The sequence below is a fragment of the Zingiber officinale genome, unplaced genomic scaffold (assembly GCF_018446385.1).
Source record: "Zingiber officinale cultivar Zhangliang unplaced genomic scaffold, Zo_v1.1 ctg198, whole genome shotgun sequence".
Taxonomy (NCBI): Eukaryota; Viridiplantae; Streptophyta; class Magnoliopsida; order Zingiberales; family Zingiberaceae; genus Zingiber; species Zingiber officinale.
Genome location: NW_024589881.1, coordinates 37,714 through 64,667, shown reverse-complemented (window position 1 = coordinate 64,667; position 26,954 = coordinate 37,714). Strand labels below are relative to the sequence as shown.

The following is a 26,954-nucleotide window of genomic DNA, read 5'->3' as shown; positions in this document are numbered from 1 at the left end:
TGATAGTAGGTTAGAGAAACTATGTCTATGCATGTCTAAGAAGATATGGCTTCGACTTGGTGCATTTGGCTTAGTAGAACTAACTGAACCTACCCCTTACGGATCCTAACTAGTTAGACCAAGGTTTTGTACTAAGTTCAATGGATAGGACTATTTGGAAAACCTTGAAGGCATGATTACTCTAATGATGTCCAGGTGACTTACCATAGTCCAAAAGTTTATCCAAAAAATGTTTGTTTGTTGAACCCAAAGCTAAATCTGAATCTAACACAAAGTTAAACTCAACCCTGAAATTGAACTTAACTCATCTTACAAAATTATAGGATTCCTTGATTAAAAAAGTAGATCAAGTGAGATGACTAAGGATTTAAATTTAAAATTAAAATTAACATTTAAAATTTAAATTTAAACAAAAAAAATTAAATCAAAATTAAAATCAAAATTAAGTTTAAACTTAAAATTTTTAAAAATTTAAACTTAAAAATTAAAATTAAATTTAAACTTAAAAAATTAAAATTAAAATTAAAATTTAAACTTAAAATTTTAAAATTTAAATTTAAATTTAAACTTAAAAATTTAGAAATTTAAAATTTAAATTTAAACTTACAATTTTAAAATTAAATTTAAACTTAAAAATTTAAAATTAAATTTAAATTTAAATTTAAACTTAAAAATTAAAATTAAAATTAAATTAAACTTTAAACTTTAAAATTTAAAATTAAACTTAAACTTAAAATTAAATTTAAACTTAAAAAGATTAAATTAAAAAAAACTTAAACCTAAATTAAAAATAAATAAATTTTAAAAAAAATCCTGAAGGCGCCTCCGACACCATCGGAGGAGCCCTCAGGAGAGGCTGGAAAATTCCCGCCTAAGCGCTGGAAGGTGCCTTCAGCCGTTTAAAGGTGTCTTCCATAACCTAGTGAAGGTGCCTTCGACTGGCTTTTTCCAGCGAACAGAATCGAGTTTTGTTCGCAAAATCGGCAGTAATAAGATGCCTTCCAACCATAGTTTCTCTACTCTTTCGTCCCCAAAATCTCGAAAATTGCCCCTAGGTATACCCTACCTCAATATGTATCTTCAATACTTAGTTTATATGCATTTTTTTGTCCATTTATGCCTATATGTGTATAAAATTAGAAAAAGATGACATGTTGCCCATAACACCAGTAATGCTCCATCAAGTGATACTAGGTTTCCCACCGAGCAGCTTAGGATAAATTTCATTAAGCATACATATGTTCCATTAAAATCTAGGTACTTGAATAGGACTTTTTTTACCCAGTATTGCACCCCTATTATACAGGTCATTGAGCATTACCAATTAAAAAAACTGGTTTACTACAGTCATGCAGTAAATCTCAATTTATGTGCTCAGTTCTATAATAACTCAGAACGGATAGATGACATGACCTACTCCACCAGAGTTGGTGGAAAGGATTTTCACTTTTCCCCTACTTTATTATATACTAGCCTAGGACTCAGGGCATTTGCATGTCTATTTTTGTGTTACCCTAGTAGGGATCTGCCATTTGGTGAGCCTAACTCCCATATTACATTATATACTATCTACATGTTTTTTTTTTGGAGGAGAGAGTGCCTACAGTGACTGACTTTAGGTCACTCTCCCTCAGGGTCCAGGACTATATCTTGTATCGAGTCCTGACTACATGCATTTTGCCGATCACATCTTGCGATGATGCGACTTTCCCACTCCTTTTTATATGTCCTCTGTCAGCATCTAGACATCGATATTGCATTACATATGTTTCATAATGTCATACATGCATCCGGTCTTATCACTAGGTTTGAGGTACACATGCCCTATTGTCACATTTTGACATATATATTTTCGACCTTAGAGATAGATATAAGCTAAGGGAGGACTACTTCTCTTAGTACATATGATGAGTTTGGTCAGTGTCAGCTAGCATTAGCGCATATAGACATCACCGCTCAGGGAACTCTAGCTTGGAGAGGTGTGCCTCAATGAGTCGTACCAGTCAGGGCCGATGAGGAGTTTCCACCTTTTATTTTAGCCGAGGGAGAGGAGTGGCTAGAGTTTGCAGCTGAGGAGATGTTTGGGTATGCTTTGACTTCGAACTAGCCTTCGACCTCGACCCAGCCCTCGACTTCTCTATCCGTCGAGGATCGACTCGCTCGACTTGAGGAGTCCTCCGCTTAGCTTCGGCAGTTAGTCTCGGATGGATTCACAAACCTAGCTCTAATACCAAGCTGACATGTATAGTAGAAATAACCAATAGTAACAGTTATGCATATAGTCTCCTTGAATAATAATCGAAAATGCAAAATTAAGGAAATGGGAGAAGCTGTACTCACTGAGACATCCTATCAGGATAATAAGGGTCGTCAGACCAGATACAAAATGTCACCTGTATGCATGTCAATCATATGCATCCACCAAATATGCAGCAAACAAAGTGCATCAAACAAGCAATAAATGCAATCCATGCATATGATGCAAATGACATGGTCACCCCTGACGTCAGTCAGCCATCTCACATACGATGGTGAGACCGAGTGGGTAGGGCTATGACAACTGTGCACTCTGCCATCACTGCTCCTGATGAGTGACCGAGTGGGCAGGATGCTGTCGGAATACACCTATCCTTCTACACCAAATCATAAGTGGGGAAGCTCAATGCTCTCATCTCCCTAAGACAATCCAGAGGAGGGACCCCTGTCATGCTACCACGCTGTGTCACGCTACCCATGAGTGGACCAGTGGAGCACTGACAAAGCAAACTGCCACACACCCTGCCTAATATAGCACTAACCCATGAGTGGTTGTGTGTGCAGATCCATGTAACTGGCGATGAGCTCAACAATAATAGAGCTGTTAATCGCTCAACATGCAATCATGCAAGATGGTGCATGACATTAAGCATGTAAATCCTGACCATATCCACATCCATAAAGTATGTACAAAAAGGTAAATGATATGGCAAATAACTAGTCTGGTACACCATAAGGCATGGTATGTCATTGTCTCTATGAACATAAATACACATGGCAATATTCAAGAGGGTATAAAACATAAATGCAGAACAGATAAAAAGCATGCAATAGGTATCATGTAGTGACATACCAAACAGAAATCAACATAACTATTATTGTAAGTTTTAACCTACTAAGCATATCAGAATGATAATATCAAAAGATAAGTCAATGGTACCCGCCTCAAATATGGCGCGTGCCAAAAATAACCCCACGTAAGACAGCTCATCGTAAATCAAAGTCCTGTAATAACACATTTAATTTAGCTACTCCCACATATATATAACAAATCAGCTAAACCAAATTCTTATTTATCAGGAACCCTAATTCTTTCATTATATCTCGGTTAGCTACATAATCGAGTCTAATCCGAAGCTTAGGTTAAATCTATTACTTAATCCCTAACTAAATATATCTCACAAGTTAATTATGGTTAGCTCCATTAACCCTAACCTTTCCACTATTCAATTTGATCAAAATCTATACATAATCAACCTAAACTTAAATAAATTCGAGTACAGTTCATCCCTAACCTTTCCTAGCTTCAAACCCGTGTATGCTACAACAGATGAAACAATTCCTCTACTTCTTACCTCAACACCAAACCTTACCTGTACGATGGCAACAAGCAGCAAAGTAGCTGTTGTAGGAGATAACGGTCGGAGGTAGGGCACAGAAAGGGTCGACTGTGAACAACTCCCTCGGCGTCGGCTGCTCGTGTGGATGAACTGCTACGCCGGCTATCAGCACATGGTGGCGACGACTCGAGTCAGACAGATCTAGGGTTCGACCGTCAGTGCGAGGAGACGTGACGAGGTCAGCGGGGTCGGCGATCTAGGGCAGAGGGGAGGCGCTCGGTGGTGAAGATGGAAGAGCTCAACCCCCCCCCCCCAGTGACTGCCGATCAGCAAACGATGGTGCGACCTCAGGTGGCTGTGGCGATGTTTTACAGATCGTGTGAGGTGAACTCAGGGCAAAATGAGAAGGGATTCATCTTCTTGGCCACTGCTTTTGTACGCGGGGGAGAGGAGGAGTCACGAGCGGCGACAACGTTGGTGCTTCAGTTGGGGAAGAGGAAGAAGAACCGGTGTTGCGCGAGCAAAGGGAAAGAAGGGATCGACAAAGAAATAGAGAGGAATTTAGGGAAAAGAAAAGGAAAATAATAAAAATTATTTAAAGAAATTCAACATTTCCTCGTTTAAATGGGGTAGCTTAAACATGTTTTTTTGTGGCCCAATAATTGATCCCCTTAAACTCGTCATACGAGCTCCGAAAAAATCTAAAATTTTTTTTGAAAATTTCTAAGAATTCCAATAAGGTTATTCGTCTATTAAACCTTATTATTCAATTTTTTATTTATTGCCGTATTTTACACTTTGTCTTCTAGTGCTGCCCTTGGTGATTTATTAATGAGATAGCATGTCATGTTAACCGCTTCCGTCCAAAAATTCTTTGCAAGCCCTGCATTCAGCCTGAGATATCTTGTCTTCTCAATGATTGACCTGTTCAACCTTTCTGCCACCCCGTTCTACTGAGGTCTCCTGCGAACCGAGAAATGCTTCATTATTACATGCTACTCACAAAATTCTTGAAACTTTGAATCTGTGTACTCAGCCTCATTGTCTGACCTAAGACATTTGATCTTCCTTCTAGCCTAGTTCTCCATTTCAGTTTTTCACAGTTTAAACTTTGTAAAAGTTTCGTACTTATGACGCATAAAGTATACTCAGACCTTTCGTGAGAAATCATCAGTAAAACTCACAAAATAAAGTTTCCTCCACGTGATGCTATACTGGCTGGTCCCCAGAGATCCGTATGTACATAATCCAGAATCCTCTCCGTCTTGTTTGTTGTCATCTTGAATTGCACTTTGTTTTGTTTCTCAATAACACAGAATTTGCATAATTCAAGCTTGCATGTCTTGACACCCTTCAACAAATCTCTCTTGTGAAGTTATAGCATCCAACGTACATCCATATGTCCTAGCCGCATACCACAAGACAGTATTGTCTGATTCAAACTCTATCGAGGTGGCTCTACCTACAACTGTAGTTTCTATCAACTTGTAGATGTTTCCTTCTACCTTTTATCCATTCATTACCATCAGAGCTCCCTTGCTAATCTTCATCACCCCGCTCACTGATTTATAATTGCAACCAATATCATCCAATGTGCCTAGTGAGATCAAGTTCTTCCTTAGCTCTAGTATATATCTAACATCACATAGGGTTCTGATCACACCATCAAACATCTTGATTATGACGTTCCCTATGCCGATAACTTTGCATGACACATCGTTTCCCACCAACACTGAACCAAAATCCACTGCCCTATAGGTGTCAAATCACTCATTGTTTGGAGTCATGTGATATGAGCATGCAGAGTCTAAAATCCATGCATCCGTCTGCTACTCCGAACTCGACATAACTGATAGCATATCTCCATCACCGTTCTCTGAAAATTTTTTCTTCAATTATGTTTGTAGACTTTGCCGAACTACCTTTGTTCTCTACAACATGTTTCTTTATCTCTGGACAATCTCTCTTAATATGACCTTTGCCTCCACACTTGTACACATGATCACCTTCTTCCTTCTCAACTTAGAATGAGTCTTGTTGTTGTTGTCAGATCCGTGTCAAGATTTGCTCCTACCACGCTCTTGGTTGCTATTTACCACAAGTCTTTCTCCCTGAGAAACTTTATTGCTTATTTTCTTCCTTTGGTGAAAATCTAGCAACGCATCTGTGATCTCCTCCAATTTAAGAGTTTCCTTACCCCACATCATAGTAGTAATCAAATTCTCGTACGTATGAGATGAAGGTAGAGAATTTAACAACGTCAACGTCTTATCTTCATCTTCATCTTCATCTTCACATCAATCCGCTTCGGATCACTCGCAATTTGATTGAATACGTTAGATCACTCGCAATCTTGTGATTATTGTTGTAGAATAGGTTTACAATGATCTCTATAAATAATGCATAAACTCTAGACCCGGTAAAATCATAATAGAATTTTAAAATCATAATAGAATTTTGTTATGAAAAATCATAACAGAATTCTATTATAAAAAATCATAACAAAAATTTATTATATAAAATCATAAAAATAAATTATTATAAAAAATCTTAACAGTTTTTTTTATTGGCCTTCATCTAAATATGAATCATCCGTCGAATTATGATGATACATGCTTTTATGGTACCAATAATTGAGAAGCAGATTGAACTCTCTATCGTACGGGAACACGTCTTGTTCCCCATCAGACACGTCCACTATGAGAGACCCATACAGCCTGGCAGCCCTCTACATCCCGTAATGTCCATGGTATAAATATATGTCGGCCTGCATCGAACTCCAACAAGCAAAAAACAGAAGTCCTCTTGGCTTCCATGATTTACCTCCCTCGTGATGGCATAGGGTCGGGTGCGACGGGGGCGTTGGGACGAGTGATTTTACCTTTTACCACATTTGTAAAAATTAATACCAAATAATAAATAGCCGTCTTGATTTGATTTGATGAATAAAAATAATTAAAAAATAAAATGGATAAAGCCTTTATAATTAATTGTAAGAAAATTTTAAATTCTAAATTAAATATATATATATATATATATATATATATATAGTAAAACTATAAATAAATAATTCTAATAAATTATATAATCCCACGACATTTGTCAACTCAACAGAAAAGAAAATGAAAACCTAACCTGTCGACTTTAAATCTGTAAGAGAAAACTCTCCTCAGGATCGATGGAGCATTGGGAGATGGAGGTAGTCCCATCAGCCCAAGGTGTTCCATGCTGTCGAAAACACAAAACATACAAGGTATAGCTGAAATTTCCAAACGTCAATCTTGTTATTACTATTACTTGTGGTAGTGGAAAATAACTACTTGCAGTTCTTGTCCTTGTCAAAGTGGTTTAGAGTTTTTTTTTTTTTTTCTCTCAGTATAACAACTCCTCTCTTCTACCTTTGAACATGCCGTCTAGCTTTAATTGTATCCAGTGAACAAATTAAGAAAAGGTTAGATAATTATAAAAAAAAAATTGAAATGAGCTAAATTAAATCAAATTTAAAATAACTAAATTATTGAAATAATTCTTAAGATTGATTTGATTTCTTTTTTACCAAGAGTTGATTCGTTTATATATTATCTATCTCTAACTTATTAGATAGATTATTAAATTTTATAATATAAGCTTGTTTGATTATAATAAGTGATTCAAATCACTTGATGGAAAATCAAAAGGATTACGCAATATTCATATCGTCAAAGAAATAACTTTGATCGAAGTTCCACTATCTTAAATTGCACTATCTCATATTAGTTTTAACTAAAATTATATTATTTTTGAATAAATTTGATAAAAATAATATATCACTTTAAATAACTTTGATTAAAATTATACCATCTTCAAATAGTTTTGATAAAAAAATCATAGAATCTTAGAGATGCACCACCACCACCACCACCACCACCAACAAGTCCTCCTCCGGGCAAAGCGGTACAACCAACTCCGACTGCGCCGCCTGCGCCACCAGCGCCGCCGCTGCAAGCCTGGGTTAATTATCTCTTCCGGTAGCAGATCAGTTTACTTTATCGCAATCGTTTTCTCAGTTTTAAAAATGCGAGAGGGTTTTAATTAAAATAGTCGACCATCTAATGATCTAAAACTACACTTTATTTGCTTGAGAAAATTTTCCTATCACTATTTTCCTTTTTTTTTAAATAATAATTTAATCCATTTAAATTTATTCAAGAGGAATAATTTCCCTATTTTAATGTATCGTGAAGATTTTGATATTTTTCAAGGCATGTTTATCTTAATTTTGGCTCATAAATGTTAATTATAAATTTGTTTGGTCATATTAAATAGTTTGATGACAAAAAGAAAAATATTGCGGACCACGTACGGCCAAGTTGCATGACGGAAAGTTCTCCTGAAAAGTAAAGTTCCTTACTATTCCCTCGATGATAATAATAATAATAATAATAATAATAATAATAATAATAATAATAATAATAATAATAATGATGATGATGATGATGATGATGATAAAAAAAATATAGGAAAAGATATAAAAGAGTCCTTCTTATTTTTGTAATCTTCCAAAGGGTATTCATTTTAAAAAGAAAGAGTAAAAAAAATATATCATTGTGGTAAAAGATGAATACGTTCGTCTTCAGTGTCTTCGTCAACCCGTCACAAGATTAACACGGAAAAGATAAATTATGGACGACTATTAACTTTTGAAATAGTGACTAACAAATAAGATTTTAGTCTCTTCAGAGACATCCGTTAAAATTGGAACGATACAGAGAAGATTAGCATGACCCTATGCAAGGATAACACGTATAAATAGTAAAAAAAAAAACATATCATGAACTACGTAAACACTCCCCTTGAACAGCCAATTCTGCAGTACGTCACAATCACGAACTTAATAGTCGAAGAAAAAATAGTTTCAAAATGGAAATTAATTTATCATCATACTTCATTAATTCCCTTAATTAGGCATTACAGTAGATTAATTTGCTGAAAACAATACACTGATATTCAAGCAATTTCACACACTAAATCGGATACAGTACTTTTTTATGCGTACGATCGATAGGCCGTGGCTCAGGTGGTGGGCTGGCTAAACGGTGCAATTCATGTAGCCCGGCGGCGGAGCTTTGCCTCAGGCGAGGGGGAGCTGGAGGGCGAGGTAGACGTTGAGGCTGAGGAGCTTGAGCTTGATGGCGGCGCAGAGGCAGACGGCGTCCTCCGGATCCACTATACCCTGCGGCATCTGGGAGAACTGGTTGGCCGCCGGATCGCCGACCTCGATGTGGACACGGCCGCCGAACAAGTCCACCCTTGCCCAAACCTTGAACCTGTCCACAGGGAAGCTCGCCGGAGGAGGATTCATCACTGGAGGGGGCGTAGGGGACAGCGTGCTTCCGCCTACCGGAGGCGGATTTATCACCGGAGGAAGGTCGGTTATCGGTGGAGGCACTGTGATTGGTGGAGGGATTACGGGAGGTTTACCGACGACGGGGGATTTGGATTTCGAGGAAGGAGGACAATCAGCACAGGCATAAGCAAGAGGGGGGAGGAGGAGGAGGAGGAGGAGGAAGAAGGAGACGAGGAGCATGGAGGCGACGAAGAGGGCTTGGGACTTGGTAGCCTCCATGGTTATGAGATGAACGGCCTAGCTTACTACTTTTGCCCGCTTAAATAATATTTGGTGTAGGTGATAGTCCGACCTTACGGACAGCTGTCAGCTGTGTTTTTTTTTTTTTGCCCCCTCAGCACGGCCACAGAGATCGCTATATTCATATTCAAAAAAATATTCTTAATATGTTAAATTAAATTAATATTTAAAAAAATGAATATTATCAGATGAACTTTTATTGCTATGTAGCAAGAGTAAAGTAGAGAAAAATTTCTAATCACAATTTAAATTTTGTATGTAATCTTCACTCATAAAAAACTTTATTTTCATTTCTTGCATGTAAAATTTTATTTGCTTCAATTTCCTCATGCAAATATTATGACCTAATTGCCTTTCAGATTTTTTAGGTACAAAAGGTCCAAAAATGAGTATAATTTAAAGAAAATCTAGTATATTTTCTATTCAATTGAGTATCATTTAAAGAAAATCTAGTATAATCGAGTATATTTTTAATTAAAATTGTCCTTCATATATTTTAGATATAAATAGTCTAAAAATGAGTGTAATTCCTATTAAATTCAGTATTTTAAACTAGAATGAGTATATTTTCTATTAAATTGAGTACGATTTTTTTTCTTATTTAATATAATTCCTTCTAAATTCAGTACCATTTGAAAAAAATTTAGTATATTTTTCATCCAATTGAGTATCATTTAAAGAAAATCTAATATATTTTACATCTAATTGAGTATCATTTAAAGAAAATCTAGTATATTTTTCATCCAATTGAGGTAGAAAAAGAATTGTACTCAATTTGATAGAAAATATACTAGATTCTAGTTTAATGTACTGAATTTAAGAGTATTTATACTTATTTTTAGACTTTTTATACTTAAAATATCAGGGACAATTAGATAAATATATTAGACTAGGGAGTGAAAAGAAAGTTTTTTTCCAATAGAAAGTACATGTAAAATTGTGTTTGTCAATAGGGACTACATGTAAATTTTCCCATGTACCAACTACCAACTGTCAAATTATCATTTAAGAACATGAGGAATGCGAATTTAATTTTTCCAACATATTTATATTCAAAAAAATATTCTTAATATGTTAAATTAAATTAATATTTAAAAAATGAATATTATCAGATGAACTTTTATTGCTATGTACCAAATGTCAAATTGTCATGAATTATATACGGATTTATAGGAATTACTTTAACTGACTTAATTAAATTCTGACATTTCGGTATAAAATCAAATCAATTTGACTAATTTAAAATATGAGTCAATTGATAAGGGTGAAATTAAAAATAAATATATGATTGAGTAGTTTTTGTAATTTGATAATTTTTGAAATTTTGTAAAAAGCTGAAGACAATATATACTATTATTTTAATCATTTTCCATGTCAAAATAATTAAGGCAATTTACTAAATCGCATGATCAAAGTTTCAAAATATCTAATCATGCACGTCCCAAAATTGTTAAATTACATTCTCAATGTCAATTTTACCCCTCCGCATTTGCTTAAGGGATTTCCAAATCGATTGAGGTAATATAGCAATCTATCCGGTAATATTATGTGACGATGAATGATTTTTTCATGGATACATTCAAGAGCACTAGCAGGGAAAATAACACCCAATTGTGTATCATTCAGATGTTTCTAGGTCAATCATCCACTTTTGAACGAAACTGACTGATGGACCTTAACCATTTCAAAAATCAAAAATTTATATGTTCAGAAAGCGGGAGCCTAGGGATCCCGTTTGTGGTGTCAGTTAGTAATTATCATCGTCGTATCATTTAAAATGAACTTCCGATATCATTTCTCATACCTGAATAGAGTTGAAAAAATGGGCGCGCTCAATACGATATATCAAAATGGTATTTGAGGGTATGAATACATTTAAAAGAAGTAGTCGAGCATATAGATCTTTGTTTCATGTCATTCTGAAATCTCTAGGTCCATCAACCACTTTTAGAAGAAACTGATTGATTTGCTACAGTAACATAATTGATTAGGAAAATTGTTCATCGCCACATAATATTATTGAATAGATTTCTACAATAATACAATCCATTGAAAAATTGTTCATTGTCATAAAATATTACTAAATCAATTACTACATTAACATAATCGATTGGGAAAACTGTTCATCGTCACATAATAATGATGAATTGATTGCTACAGTACTTTGAAAATATGTTAAGTAAATGTCAAGGGGTAAAATGGGTATTAGATATGTGATTTGATCATTTTAAAATTTATTTACATGATTTGGGTATTTCAGAACTTTGATTACGTGGTTCAGTAAATTGCCACAATAATTTGTTAGATTATTATCTCTACTAGGGGTAATCATATTATTTGTGACACGGTGATAAAGGTAGAGTACCCCCAAAAAGTTGGTCAAAATGGAGAAAACCAGCTGACGTGGCGGTCAAAGTCAATAAGAGGCCAAATGCACTAACCATAATGGGTGCATGCTCAAGCTGGACTCCTGGCTGGTCGGACGTGAGTGTCCGACCGAGGCTCCCGCTCAGTCGAACTTTGTGTCTCAACCTGGGACAAGTAAGCCAGCCTCATTGATGAGTATTGAGTAACCTGACCGACGACCTCAACCGATCGGACATGGGGGCCGATCGGACACGATGTTCCTTTATGGCCAGGTAAGATGTCGAGTGAAGGCCCGCATCAAGAGCGGCATCACATAGGGCCGAGCTACCAGTCTCCCTAACGGTTGGCCAATCGACCTAGCGTAGGGCCCATGTACCTATTGTTGGTGCAACTTGCACTAACAGTCTAATTCAGATTTTGATGAATGACAAGTGAGTTAAATTAGGTGTTTTGTTGTCTAACCATTTCACCTAGTGTGCAAGAGTTAGTCTAGATAGGTCGACTGGCTGATCGGATATTTAGTGGAAAGTCTAGATAGGTTGACGGGCCACCTGATATCTGGAGGGAAGTCCAGATAGATCGACGAGCCGACCAGATATCTAACGAGAAGTCCAAATAGATCGATGGGCTGACCGGATATCTAGCAGGAAGTCCAGATATGTCGACAGACTGACCAGATATCTAGTAAACTGGTAAGTAAAGATAAGTCACTGGATGAGAGTGACTAAGTCAGGACGTGCCCCGGTTGAAGGGACAGTAGACATCAATCTAGGTTAGGTTCATTTCAGATCCCTAATTTGATATATTGACTAGTTCCGGGTTTTGGGAGGACATGAACTAATTACTACTCATTATTATAACTGTGTTAACTTTGTTTTGCAGGGTAGATATTTTAGTTTTGGACTAACATCTTTTTACAGGACAAAAGAGCAAAAAGCCTTCGGATGAACAGTATCCGAAGGCGCCTTCAAAGCTGATGAAAGGCGCCCTTGAAGGCGCCTTCAGAGGATTTGGAAGGCATCTTCCACAGGATTAACTTTGGACCTTGTCATGGATAAGAGTCGGGACAATCAGGATAAGATTTCTCAGGTTGGAGGTGCCTTCAATGATTATGGAAGACACCCTCCAAGTCCTTTATAAGGATGCTCACCCAAAGCTTCAAGAACAACACTCATACGAGCTTCTACGCATCCAAACGACCTTTCAACTGCTTCGGGCTCCTACTGCGACTCTGTTGCAAAGCTGCTGCACCTGACTACTACTCCAAGGATTTTCGATTTACGGCTAACAGACCGACACACGAGCTCTCTCACTTCAAAGTGTTGGTAACGGAATTATTTCTTTGTAATTAACTATTACAAAAGAACAAGTACAGGGTGTTGCACTTGTTCTAACTTTCCTTGTACTCGATTCCCTCTTCCGGAGGTACCGGAAGAGACATTTTAGTGGATTACTCATCGATAGGTCCACGAGACCTGAGTCTTGAAGTAAGAGTCGCCGAAGACTCCGAACCCTGGGGAAGGCAAAAACTCTACTTGACTACCAGGATTCATAAACTCTACTACTTAGCCTGGAGGTCTAGAGTTCGAATCCTGGGGAAGGCAAAAATCCACTGCCAGGGGTGGAAAGTCCTAGAGAGTAACGACACGGCCAAGGGTCGTCGGTCGACGACATTAGAGGTCGCCAAATGGGCCGACGACATAAGGGCCGACGGCTCTTATTGTAACAACCCGACCCTCTTGGCCCATTTGGCGACCTCTCATGTCGTCGACCGTCGGCCCTTATGTCGTCGGCCCATTTGGCGACCTCTAATGTCGTCGACCGACGACCCTTGGCCGTGTCGTTACTCTCTAGGACTTTCCACCCCTGGCCAGTGGATTTTTTGCCTCCCCCAGGATTCGAACTCTAAACCTTCAGGCTTAAGTATTAGAGTTTATGAATCAAGTAAAGTCGATCATCTTTTTTGTGTTCATTTTCTTACTTAGTTTACCGCTGCGTACTTGTGTTTTTTAAAAAAATAATAAAATAAGGTTTTGAAAATCACGTGATTCATCCTCCCCCCTCTCACGTGTGTATCGATCAGATGAAAATAACTCTTAGAAATTTTAAAAATATTTTCAAATTATATTTTGAATTTCCTTATTATGAAATTCTTCAAAGCTTATTATTTTTTAAATATATTTTGCAAAGTACTTCCCAAACTACTATTACCCTATTTTTTTTTTTTAAAAAAAATGTTAGTATATTTGAAAAATACTTTGAATGTTTCTTAAAAGTATTAACAAAGATAATGGAAGGCACCCTCGAAGGTACTTTCCACATGATTAACTTTGGATCTCGTTGCGGATAAAAGTTAGGATGATCGCGATCATATTTCTCAGGTTGGATATGGCAGAATCATGACTGCAGCTACGGTAATATCCTGCAGATATAGCACACTAATAAGGAGAAGGTTTATCACGATTGTGCTAGTCATATAGCGGCTAAATGCATACGAGGAGGGACAAGGAAGGTAGCGGCACCCGCTGCTAGTGTGATAGATAGATAGTCCATGTAGGGAGGTGAAGTAGTAAATAAAGAGAAATTTAGGTTTAATTAAAATTTTTAGTAATTTAAATATTTAATGAAGGAATATAAGGATTGAAATAAAATTGCTATGGATCATATGAATTAAAATATAATGAGAATGAGATCGAAATAAAATTTTACTTACAAATTTTTAAAATTAGATGGGGCTCCCACCCTGGTAAGCGTGGCTCCGCCACTCTCGTGTATTACAGTATTATCCTCAGCGCAGAGAAACCTAATTAGTGTTATCCACAGCACAGAGAAACCAAATACAGAATAATACACCAGGCTCTTCATCCAACCAATACAACAAATTTTAGGAACGTAATTGTCCTATGGAGGACTAATCTATGTTTTGGCGAGGCACATCCCCAATTCACCATGCAGATGAATGAGTGCCTCTAGGTGACAGTTTAATGGTTGCCTGCCTCTATCCATGCTGGGACTATGCCAAACCAAGAGTTTAGATTGTTTCCTTAATTTTTTTTAAAAAAATAGTAATCCTAATTAGTGTTGTTGGCTATCCCTAAAAGTGACTTGTTCGGTCCCACGAAAATTTTCCATCGACCATTAAGATAAATTAGAAAGCGCACATGACGGCCAGTTCAAAAACCCAGTATCCTTTAGTTATGCTCTTATTTAATTTAGAGAAATTTAATTTTTGCATATACACCGTAACTAGGATTTGAACCACGAGTATTTGGATGACAATCTGAATATCCTACCGCGATCCCGGAGACCATTTCCTTTTTTTTTAATCCTTTATGGTGGGGGTTATATCAAATTATCAACCCATGAATTTATATAATCTATTTACAAATATATAATTATAAAGTTGTATAGTAGTTCTTAGTAATAGATCATGGTGACAAAAGGTGAATACGCTCACCCCAGCACCCCCGTTAATCTGTCCCAGGGTCAATATGGAGGAAGTAAATCACGGATGGCTACTAGTCTTTGGAATAATGACTGACACATAAGAGAGACATTTATCTTGATTTTGTTGAGATTCAAACTCCAGACCTCATGGTGGCAGCACCTTATATGCTAGCCACTAGACCGTATCGAGGGGACTCTTCAGTAATAGATCATGCACCTAGAATTTAATACTCAACTATAAATGAAAGATTTTTCTTCTTAATAGATAGCGGACCAGTGAACGTGCGCTAGCGGTTAGGATGAGTCTCCATATGTACTTCTCCAATTTACTCAGATGACGAGTGCAAAATTTCCGTAGAGTCAAGCTAGTTATGTTTAAGATATTAATCGAGCCCTAACATTTTTCTTGGCACTTTTTATTTATATGGAAGTCTAAATTTATTTAATAAAATTAAAAAGTTTTCTTCCTCGTTTTGCGAAGATTGAAAAACTTAGGGTGTGTTTGGTTTAGACGTTTTTCATTTTTATTTTCTAGAAAATATATGTTTTCTAGAAAACAGAAAATGACTTTTTGTCATTCTCTATTTTTCTAGAAAATGCTAGCTATTTTTTTTTAGAAAACAGACACGAAAAATATAAATCAAACACTATTTTTCAGAAACGCGTGTTTTTTCAAAAAATGAAAGTGAAAAACACACAAACCACCCTTAGGGTGTATTTGGTTCAGGGTTATTCTTGATAGCCTTAGTTCTCCATCCAAGATTTTCAACGAAAACCTTGTTTGATTTAGGTAATCGATGACTCCCGGGTAATATTTCATGTCCGACACGCCAGCAAAAGGGGCATGCAACTCGGAATCGAAAAATTTCAGAAAACTGAGGTTTTTCTTGATTCCGGGGTTAACGAAATTTTTTTATCCAAAATACCCTCGAATAAGAGAAAAATACGATAAAAAAGAAAAATGTAAAGAAAAAATAAATAAAATAATAAAATAAAATAAAAACTTTTAGCAAAATTTAAAAATTGTAAAAAAAACATAAAAAAATTAAAAATAGGAAAAACATAAAAATAAAAAAAATAATAAAAAAATGGGGGAAAAAAAATCAAAACCCATAAAAAAATAGAAAAAATGTAAAAAACAATTAAAAATAAAAAATGTAAAAATAATAAAAACATAAAAAAAATATAAAAAAATTAAAAACCATAAAAAAAAACATAAAAATATTAAAAAACTTTTAAAAATAAAAAAATTTAATAAAAAATAAAAAAACACATAAAAATTAAGAAAAATGTGATTTTTTTTTAAAAAAATAGAGTTTAAATAATAACAATAATAATATATATGGTTAGCTTTATAATTTTAGATAATATAGTAAAATATTAAACTAAGTTATTTGATCCGGTTGTAAGAGCAGGGGACCTCGTCCTGTGGAGTCAACGTCACGTGGAAGTCAAAGTGGCAGTTGTCCATCCGGAGAGGGATAAGTCCGATCGGCTGGCCGACCGCCCGGTGGAGTCAATGTCCGGAGAGGGATGGGGTCGACCGGCCGGCCCGACCGGCCGGTGTCTGGCTGATGGTTAAAGGCGCCCTGTAGGAGGTCAGGGTTCCGGCGCTCAGTGGAAAAGATTGCAGGGCCGAGCGGATTGTACGCTCGGCCAAAGCCACAAGGTAACATACTGCTAATAGTCTCCACAAAGCACGTGATGGAGAATCTCCCCAAGTAAACCACCGCATATGTCCGGTCGGATGTTGAGGAATCTGTCCGGCCGGACGCCAGATCTGGAGTAAAGGGGAAAAGGACAGGGGACACCTTTTTCTGACAGCAGGTATGTTTCACGTGTAGGCCATGCTCCCAATCTTATGACAGGGGGTTCCGCTGTCCCATCGAGGACATGCTTGGACTGTAGCAGTATGGGTCAGGTAAGCTCACTGACAAGCCCTTACTAGGGCATGGGCCATGGACACGTGTACACCTCGATATGTGTAGACTCGCTTCTTCGCTGCCCTATATAAAGGCCCTCATTCTTCGCCGGAGGTACGCATTCTACGAGTTTCGGAGCCACTTTTTCTCTGTTGAGCTTGCCTGACTTGAGCGTCGGAGGGTCGCCGCTGGGAACCCCTTCCTGGCCCGACTTCTGTGCAGGTTCGCCGGAGTTTCGTGAGACTAGTCGGAGATCTACATCAGCAAACCGGAGAGCGCCACGTGTCCAGCGTCCGTTGATTCAGCATTCGGACATGATCAATTTGGCGTCGTCTGGTGTATGGCGGCGAAGCGGTCATTCCTGTTGAAGTCGGAGTCGAATCCGCTCGGATCCAAAGCTATGATGAGGGCAACGCCGAGCGGAGGAATATGGAGCTGGATCTGGTCGAAGAAGAAAGAGCCAAGGCGTCCATCCGACTGATGGCGTACCGGCAACGGATAAAGCAAAATTACAACCGTCGCGTAATCCCAAGATCATTCCAGGTCGGTGATCTTGTCTGGAAGAAAGTCAAGCCGGTCGGCAACGTCGGCAAATTGGAGGCACCGTGGGCGGGCCCCTTCAAGGTTATTGAAAAGCTCCGCTCGGGCGCATATTATTTGGAGGATGAAGACGGGCGGCAGCTGGATCGACCGTGGAGTGCAAATCATCTCCAGCCTTATCGAGCTGGATGAAAGGTGCACGAATGTAACTCATTTTTGTGTATATGCTAGTCGCCCATGTCCTTGTAATGCAGGAAGCGAAATTAATTCAAAGGATGGCCATGGGTTCCGCCGATCGGCAATATCAAAGTTAGCCGTAAAGACCGTCGAGCTCCGACGTTAAATATCGAGAGACGAGCCGGCGTCTATAAACGTCCGAGCGAAAGGCCGTCGAGCTCTGACGTTAAATATCGAGAGACGAGCCGGCGTCTATAAACGTCCGAGCGGAAGGTCGTCGAGCTCCGACGTTAAATATCGAGAGACGAGCCGGCGTCTATAAACGTCCGAGCGGAAGACCGTCGAGCTCCGACGTTAAATATCGAGAGACGAGCCGGCGTCGATAAACGTCCGGGCGGAAGACCGTCGAGCTCCGACGTTAAATATCGAGAGACGAGCCGGCGTCTATAAACCCTCCGAGCGGAAGACCGTCGAGCTCCGACGTTAAATATCGAGAGACGAGCCGGCGTCTATAAACGTCCGAGCGGAAGGCCGTCGAGCTCCGACGTTAAATATCGAGAGACGAGCCGGCGTCTATAAACGTCCGAGCGGAAGGCCGTCGAGCTCCGACGTTAAATATCGAGAGACGAGCCGGCGTCTATAAACGTCCGAGCGGAAGACCGTCGAGCTCCGACGTTAAATATCGAGAGACGAGCCGGCGTCTATAAACGTCCGAGCGGAAGACCGTCGAGCTCCGGCGTTAAATATCGAGACGAGCCGGCGTCTATAAAGCGTCCGAGCGGAAGGCCGAGATTCGGCGTTAAATATCGAGGCGAGCCGGCGTCTATAAACGTCCGGCGGAAGACCGTCGAGCTCGACGTTAAATATCGAGAGATGAGCGTCTATAAACGGCCGAGCGGAAGACCGTCAAGCTCCGGCGTTAAATATCGAGACGAGCCGGCGTCTATAAACTTCTGAGCGGAAGACCGTCGAGCTCCGACGTTAAATATCGAGAGACGAGCCGGCGTCTATAAACGTCCGAGCGGAAGACCGTCGAGCTCCGACGTTAAATATCGAGAGACGAGCCGGCGTCTATAAACCCTCCGAGCGGAAGACCGTCGAGCTCCGGCGTTAAATATCGAGAGACGAGCCGGCGTCTATAAACCCGCCGAGCGGAAGACCGTCGAGCTCCGACGTTAAATATCGAGAGACGAGCCGGCGTCTATAAATTCCCGAGCGGGAGACCGTCGAGCTCTGACGTTAAATATCGAGAGCGGAAGGTATCGATAAAAAGGATGAATTGCCCCAGAAACTCACCCTCCGTAACGTTAAATCATCTCTACCTTCCGCTTGGCCCATCACCCAAAGGTACATCAGTATCTTGTGAGCGTTCTATGCTGTCAAAGTGGAATATTAAGTTGAAATATTACATGCTTAGCCGAGCGGAGGGACAATTCCAAAAACTTAGTAAGAATCCCTTTCAAATGCTAGAGGGGTGATTATGGGTGAACGGATAAACACGTATGTAAAAAGACAGCGAATACAAAGGACATTGCATTAAAGTCAGGACTTTAGGCCGAGCGGCCTAATTACAAAAAAGGATGGTCCAGTCAAGTGAACGAATTACAGAAACTACTCAATATATTCATAAAGGGTCTTTGGGATGCTATCCAGAAGCGCCACCTGATCGCCGGCCGGGATATTGGTGGACTCTGGGAGAAGGCCCTTCGACTTCAGATAGGTCATGGTGGCAGTCATGGCCAAGTCGAAAGCTGTGTACATCCACTCGCAGATTTTCTCCGAGAATTCGGGCGAGCGGATGTAGCCCTGTCTTAAAGCTGCGACCCGACTCGGCTCAGCCTCTTGGTACTCTTTTAAGGCCGATTGAGCTGCAGCAAGAGATTCTTGCAAAGTGGTCAGCTCGTCCTTATGCTTGCTGGCGTCGGCCGAGCGGCTCAATTTCTCTTGGTCGAGCTGCTCCATCAACTCCTTGACCTTCAGCTCCATGCCTCGAGCCTCCACATTCTTCTTCTCCAGGTCAGAAATGACCGTGTTCTTCCGAGTGGTGGTCAATAAACCGGAGAGCGCCACGTGCCCAGCGTCCGTTGATTCAGCATTCGGACAGGATCATTATTTATTAAAATCTTCAAATAAATAAATTTTTGTTGCATTACTTAAGTTGAACCAAACAACATTTAGTTATATTTTATTCTTCATAATATTGATTATGTAATTAATTGATAATCACATAATTAAAATTATACATGATAACTTAATCAAACACATCGAAATAGTATTTACATTGGTTGAAAATCGAACCTTGCTTCCTTGTAACAGGCCCTGCTCTAGTAGACTAGAGACGACAAGAAACTATGAAAAAACTATATATGCAATATTCAAACTGCATATTTAATTAAATAATATTATATGATATAGATACATCCATCGAATATTCTATGTCTAAATAAATATGAGAACGAAAAATCCTTTAGTACATCTAAAACTCATTCTTAACTTTATAAAAATTGATAAATTTAGTTAATCTCATTCTTAATTATATAACCTTTGTCGTACCATTATAGTTTTAGATGTCAAATGTGTAAAGCTAAGGTAGAAAAGTTGATACATAGATCTAGAGGTTAGAAATATATAAACGAGTCAAAATTAATCAAATATATAAATGAAAAAAAATCTAAATTAAGATTAATTAAATATTTATGGAATAAAAAAATTCAACTAAATGGCTAACTTGAGGACGTCGCGCAGACTGCATGCAACGCCTTAATTAGACACATTATCAAAGGCATAATCAGTCAAGGTTCCGGTCATAATAATTCACATGCCATGCTTTTTCTTAACCTGCAAGTCTAGATTTCTTAAATAAATAAATAAAAAAAGTGTGCCCAATTCAATTTTTTATCCGTAAATAAAACTGGGCCCTTTTTGTCTTAAAAAAAATAAAAATAAATAAAAGTGTGTCTCTATCTATAATTAAATTGATAAATAAAAGTGTGCGCATAATCCTTGAACTGTAAAGTATAATAAAAAGGATGGATCAATATGAATTTCATAGGATGAGAATTTATAAATCTCATCTGTTATATAAATGAGATCTATAAAATTTTATCTATAAATAATCGTTCATCTAAAAATAAATTAGGAGTTACGGTCTAGAAGATTCCGATTGTATCTATATTGACCTAGTTGATTATAGGCGTATCTTATAATTGAGACAGTATAGTTGAGGTGGTAGTTCTACAGTCATCAATCAAGCAACAATTGTCAGTGTAGTAGCATTGCACAAGCATGGATTCAACAAACTAAGCAAGGACCAAATGATCATTTATTGAAGGACTTATAATTGTTACAGTGAATTTGATTATTTTAAAATGATTTTAATTAAGTTAATATAAAAATATTATAATTAATTTATTTTTATATATTGTATTAGCTACTCCATAGTTATTATATATTATAGTAATTATGTTTTGATATGGAAAATATGTATGTTAAGGTGTCTCTTTTTTCTGTTTTTTACTAAAAAAGACATTTAGAAAATGCAAAAAAAATAAAAAATAAAAAGAGATTAATTTCTGTGTCCTTAAACAGAGAGGCAGGATGTCCTTGATTTATCCCGTTAATCGAGGGCAAAAATTAAAAAGATCATCCTAAATTATATAAATTATTAAAAATCATTCCTTTTCGAAAAAAAAAATCAAAAAGCTTTCTCTTTCCTATTTATACTCAAAACACACTCAATTTCAATATTATTATGGAAAATTAATTATTTCATTTTAATCAAAATTATTATATATAAAATATTATTATATCAAAATATTTTTTTATCAATTTAATTGAAATTATTTAGCCATTAAATTTACTTTAAATGAATTAAAATAATTTTAAAATAGTTGTTTAACTTTAAACGAACTCACTCACACGCATATATATAAATAAGAAAGAGAGAGATTTTCCCTCCTTTTTTATTGGAATTGAAAAAAAAACTCTAAAATGGAATGGTATATATAAAATATAATTATACCAAAATAGAAATAAAATTAAAATTATTTTAAATGAATCAAAAATAACTTTAAAATTATTGTTTAACCCACTCAATCCTTTTCTTGCAAGAATTGAAGTGTTTTGCTATTTTGACTGGACCGATTTTAGAAAAGTCAAAATATTTGGAATTATTTATTGACACGGATAAAACAAAGGAAAGTGATTTCAATATGAAAGGGTCTACATTTTGGCAGTGTGTCTCTCCTCTTATTCTGATTATTAAGAATAATACTATAATAAAAGAAAACTACTGATTAATTATTAAATAATTAATTATTATATCAAAATATTAATAGTTATAGTATAGTTGATTTTCATCGGGAAAACTCACGGGGTGTTTGGTTTAGGGGAATAGGAGTGGGGAATGAGAATGAGAATATTGATTGTCATTGTTAATGTTTGGATTATAAGAATAGGAATACAAATAAGAGAATGAATTCTTGAAATTGGGTAATAACTCATTCTCATGTACCTCCTCTTCAATGAGTCGTTACCCTATTTTCATCAATCAAAATATTCCCTTATTCCAAAAATACCCTTGACCTAAAATTAAAATTTTCTCCCTTAATATCAAATATCAAAATATATTTATTTATTTTTTCTTTCATATCACTTCTCTCTCCTTGTTCTCTCTCATCATATTTTCTTTCTCATTATTTTATCACACACTTTCTCTCTCCTATCACACTCTCTTTCCTTTTTTTTTTTCTCATTACACTTTCTCTCTCCTCAATCTCTTCCATCGCACTTTCTTCCTTTTTTTTTTTCATCATACTTTCTCTCTCATTATACATTCTCTCTTCTCAATTTCTCCCATCACACTCTCTTTTCTCTTTTTTTCTCATCACACTTTCGACCTCATTACACTTTCTCTCTCCTCAATCTCTCTTGTCACACTCCCTCCTTTTTTATCGTCAACACACTTTCTCTCTCATCATACTTTCTCTTTCCTCAATCTCTCCCATCATACTTTCTCTCTCACCATACTTTCTCTCACATCATATTTTCTCTCTCATCTTCTCTCATCATGCTCTCTCCTATCACACTCTCTTTTCTCATTTTCTCTCATCACACTTTCTCTCTCTTTATTCTTTCTCATCACACTTTCTCTCTCATCATACTTTCTCTCTCATCATTCTCTTTCATCATATTTTTCTCTCACATTCATCTTTCTCTCACATCTAATTTTTTCTCTTATTTTTCTTTAAGGGTAAAAAAGGAAATTTTGATTTATTCCGATAGAAAATATGTAACTAACCAAACATTGCTTTTAAGAGTGGTATCCTGCGTCGGTGGCGGCGCGGGCGTCAGGAGAACGCGTGGAGTTTACTCGCTTTAGCCCGCCAGCGCATTGATCAGGGCGAGCCTCCCCTCGCTCTACAAGCGGTGAGTTCCTTGAGGAACGCCTTTTCACGCTGTCGTTTTTCGGTGGCGGCGTCGCTGCGCAGTTCTTGTTCGAGGGATCGGTGTTCTTGATGTTTTGTTTATCCTAATTTCCTAATTCGCCGCCTTTGCGGATCTTTTCCGACCTTTCACACCTGTTTTGCCCTATACCTAATTTATTTTGTTTGCTTACATAAGATAGTGACTTTGTCTGCTATAGGAGGTGTGAAAATTTTTCGTTTTTCCCAAATCCGACATTGTCAGCATCCTCTTTGCAGTTTCTTGCATCTTGAATTGTTCTTTCTCCAATCTAAACAATTTTCTGATCATTTTTTGTGATGTCTCAGTTAAAATCACAACTTAATTTTTAATTGTAATATCGAGTAGCTGCATTGGTCCATCTGAGTAAGCTTCTGTTTTTTTGCTTGCTTTGGGGTGGATTCTTAATTTTGTAGATATAATTTCCAAGACAAGATTGTAGCTTGTAATATTACCATTTTGATTTCAAATTGGAGGATGATGCTAGCAGTTAAACAAGAAAGAAAACTGATTTTAGTGTAGACTTAGTTTTTGATTGCTGATGCAACAGAAAATTAAAACCCCCTAATTACATAAAAATTATGACAAATTAGATGAAGCATGAGGGTAATTATCTCGCATAGAGAAAGGAATCTCACTGAGAGAAATGAAAGTCGAAAATTCTTATTGATTGAAAATGGATCAATACATAGATATTATAGTCTCAATTCTAAACAAATTATAAATAAACAAGGAATTTGGGAAATGCTAATTACCAAACAAGGATTCCAGAGGTGACAGCTTACTCACTGTGCACCCTTGCAGTAACAGTGAGATTTTGATGAACATGCTGGCAATCTTCTTGTAGGAGATTCAATATCTCTCTCTCTTTTTCTTTGAATTGAAACTGTCATCATTGATTTCCTCAAATTAGATGCTCATTCTCATGAAAAGTATGATCAAGGATAATCATAAATTTCATAGCTCTTATTCCTTTTAGCTTCATCCATGATCTCTGTAGCTCATGTTCATAGTAAGTTAGCTAGATTTGCACTTCAATGAATTGAATTTGCTTAAGATGGATCCTTCCATCTATAGTCCGTGACAATAGAAGAGAGATTAACCTTTTCAACTTTTATCGACGTTTAGCTCACTTTATTGAACTTCCATGTTCTAACATTCGTATCTTTTAAGAACCATTCAACAACCAAACACTTAAAAAATAATAATAATAATAATAATAATAATAATAATAATAATTATTATTATTATTATTATTATTATTATTTATTGACATAATTAAAGAGTAGTTATTCTAATAAATTTTAAATTAACCGGATAAAATATCCCGTTGGAACTCTCACCTTTTCTATAAAAAATTATTATGTTATGACAAAATTACTCTCATAATTTGCATGTCCATATCTAGTGGAGAGTCGGGATAGTAGTTCATTTAGAATGAGTATTATCATAGCTTTCTCTAATAATTACGGATTGAATACTCCGGCATAGCCGAGTTGAACAATTACTTAGGAATAAAATCCTTCCACTTAAAATGACCTTTTATTAATTTGTTCTCTTTATTTCGTTTTAGGGTTGAATAACGTCAGAGGTAAACAAATCAGCTTTTACCGCACAATCACGGACTGAACAATCAAGCGAGGAAGAGGAGACTCGCGGAGCGGCTGTTGACAGGGACATGCCAGCGGGGGAGGAATCGGAGAGGAGCAACAATTTACGGCAGAGCCACGTCGCATCTGCGCGGGCCGCCTCATGAATTATTTAAATATATCTTCCGGTAGCGCAGTTATACTTTATCGCAATCATTTTTCCCGTTTTAAATATAATGGGTCAACCATAAAATTCACTCCGTCGTCCATCTGAAACTACACGTTAATTATTTGCTTGAGAAAATTTTCTTATCACTATTTTTCATTTTTTTTAAAATAATAATAATTCAATCCATTTAAATTTATTCAAGAGGAATAATTTCCCTATTTTAATGTATCATGAAGCTTTTGATATTTTTCAAGGCATGTTTATCCTATATAATTTTGGTTCATAAATGCTAATTATAAATTTGCTTGGTCATATTAAATAGTTTGATGACAAAAAGGAAATATTGCGGACCACGGCCAAGATGACGGACAGTTCTCCTGAAAATTAAAGTTAATTACTTTTTTCCTCAATAATAATAATAATAATAATAAACCAACACTCCAACTGCAACTGAAGTTACTGAACAGTCGAAGAAAAAATAGTTCCAAAATGACAATTAAATTACCATCACACTTTATTAATTCATAACCACACCTTAATTATACTACTTTCCTGAAAACAATACACTCTAATTAATATTCAAGCAATTTCATACACCGAATCTGATACACTGTTTTATACGTACGATCGATAGGCCGTGGTTGAGGTGGTGGGGCTGGCTAAACGGTGCATTAGTGTAGCCCGGCGGCGGAGCTTTGCCTCAGGTGAGGGGGAGCAGGAGGGCGAGGCAGACGTTGAGGTTGATGAGCTTGAGTTTGATGGCTGTGCAGAGGCAGACGGCAGCCTCCAGATCCACTCTCCCCTGCAGCATCTGGCAGCACTGGTTGGCTGCCGGATCGCCGACCTCAATGTTGACTCGGCCACCGAACAAGTCCATCCTCGCCCAGACCTTGAGGCCGTCCACAGGGAAGCTCGCCGGAGGAGGACTAATCACTGGAGGGGGCGTCGGGGAAATCGTGCTTCCGTCTATCGGAGGCGGATTGGCCACCGGAGGGACGGTTGATTCACCGATGATCGGTGGGAGGAGGAGGAGGAAGAAGACGACGACTAAGAGTGCTTGGGACACTCCATGTCTATGATCGGTACACTCCATGTCTATGATATTTACTTAGGGGGAATCGATTAGGGTTTGTGTGTGTTTGTGCTGTTTTTTTTTTTTTATAATTCCACTAATCTTAAAATAGACTGTCCGATCCTATAGTTAACCACTGAGTAAATTCAGAAAGCGCCATAATTTTTAAGTATTCATGTACATTAGAAATTCAATCGTCATAAGTGTACCTATGTATCATCGATCTCCTCCTCATGACTGGAGAGAAATGGCCAACCCCTTATTTATTGTCTTTTTTTATATCCAATATTTATATTTTATAATCTAATTAATCCCGAAATAGGTGGTCGGATTCCTCTCGGTGAGACAAATAAATATAAGAAGTCCCGGGCAATGATTCAATGGTTATACCTTTTTAAAAAAATAATCAAGGAATTTAATTAAGGTTTGAATTTTAATTGCGCTGTATTATAGGAGATTTTTCCACTCACATTATATTATAAAAGTCTCCTTCTAGAAGACGGAAAAAACTCATATAAGTAAAAATACGAAATACAACAAAAATAAGAAAATAAATATAACAATGAACAACCTTTGATCTTAATTTCTTGTTGCCATGGATTGTCTCTTATTACTTGGAAAATACAACAACACTTATTTCCAAGAAACTTTAAAAACTTACAATGAAGAGCGGAGAACAAGAATGTTTGATTTGAATCTTTGAATGTCTTTATATCTCATGGATTAGAGTACTCAATCGATTGGCCTTACCCTCAATCAATTGTCATGTCATATCTAAGCAAATCCAACCGTCCAAACCTCGTAATGACTCTTTTTTTCTTCTCAATCAATTAGCCAATCAATTACGAGGATTCTTAATCGATCATCGATCCAATCGATTCAGAATCTCACTGTTCGCTCGCAAACTTCTCCCAATCGATTCATGTGGCTCAATCGATCACCTGATCGATTCAGAAGTTCACTGTTTGTCGCGAGCTTCTCCCAAT

At 37.2% G+C, this 26,954-nt stretch overlaps 2 protein-coding genes and 1 non-coding gene across 3 annotated transcripts; 1 reads left to right on the top strand and 2 right to left on the bottom strand.

The window, feature by feature from the left end:
* Positions 1-8,305: 8,305 nt before the first annotated feature.
* Positions 8,306-8,407, top strand: LOC122036709. Its single transcript, XR_006127427.1, has one exon. It is a non-coding gene; the product is annotated as a U6 spliceosomal RNA (small nuclear RNA).
* A 299-nt stretch (positions 8,408-8,706) lies between these two features.
* Positions 8,707-9,201, bottom strand: LOC122036701 (36.4 kDa proline-rich protein-like). Its single transcript, XM_042596104.1, has one exon. It carries the CDS (start codon positions 9,199-9,201, stop codon positions 8,707-8,709), a length of 495 nt encoding a protein of 164 aa, XP_042452038.1.
* Positions 9,202-25,596: 16,395 nt separating this feature from the next.
* On the bottom strand, positions 25,597-25,989 carry LOC122036700 (36.4 kDa proline-rich protein-like). Its single transcript, XM_042596103.1, has one exon. It carries the CDS (start codon positions 25,987-25,989, stop codon positions 25,597-25,599), a length of 393 nt encoding a protein of 130 aa, XP_042452037.1.
* Between the last annotated feature and the right edge of the window lie 965 nt (positions 25,990-26,954).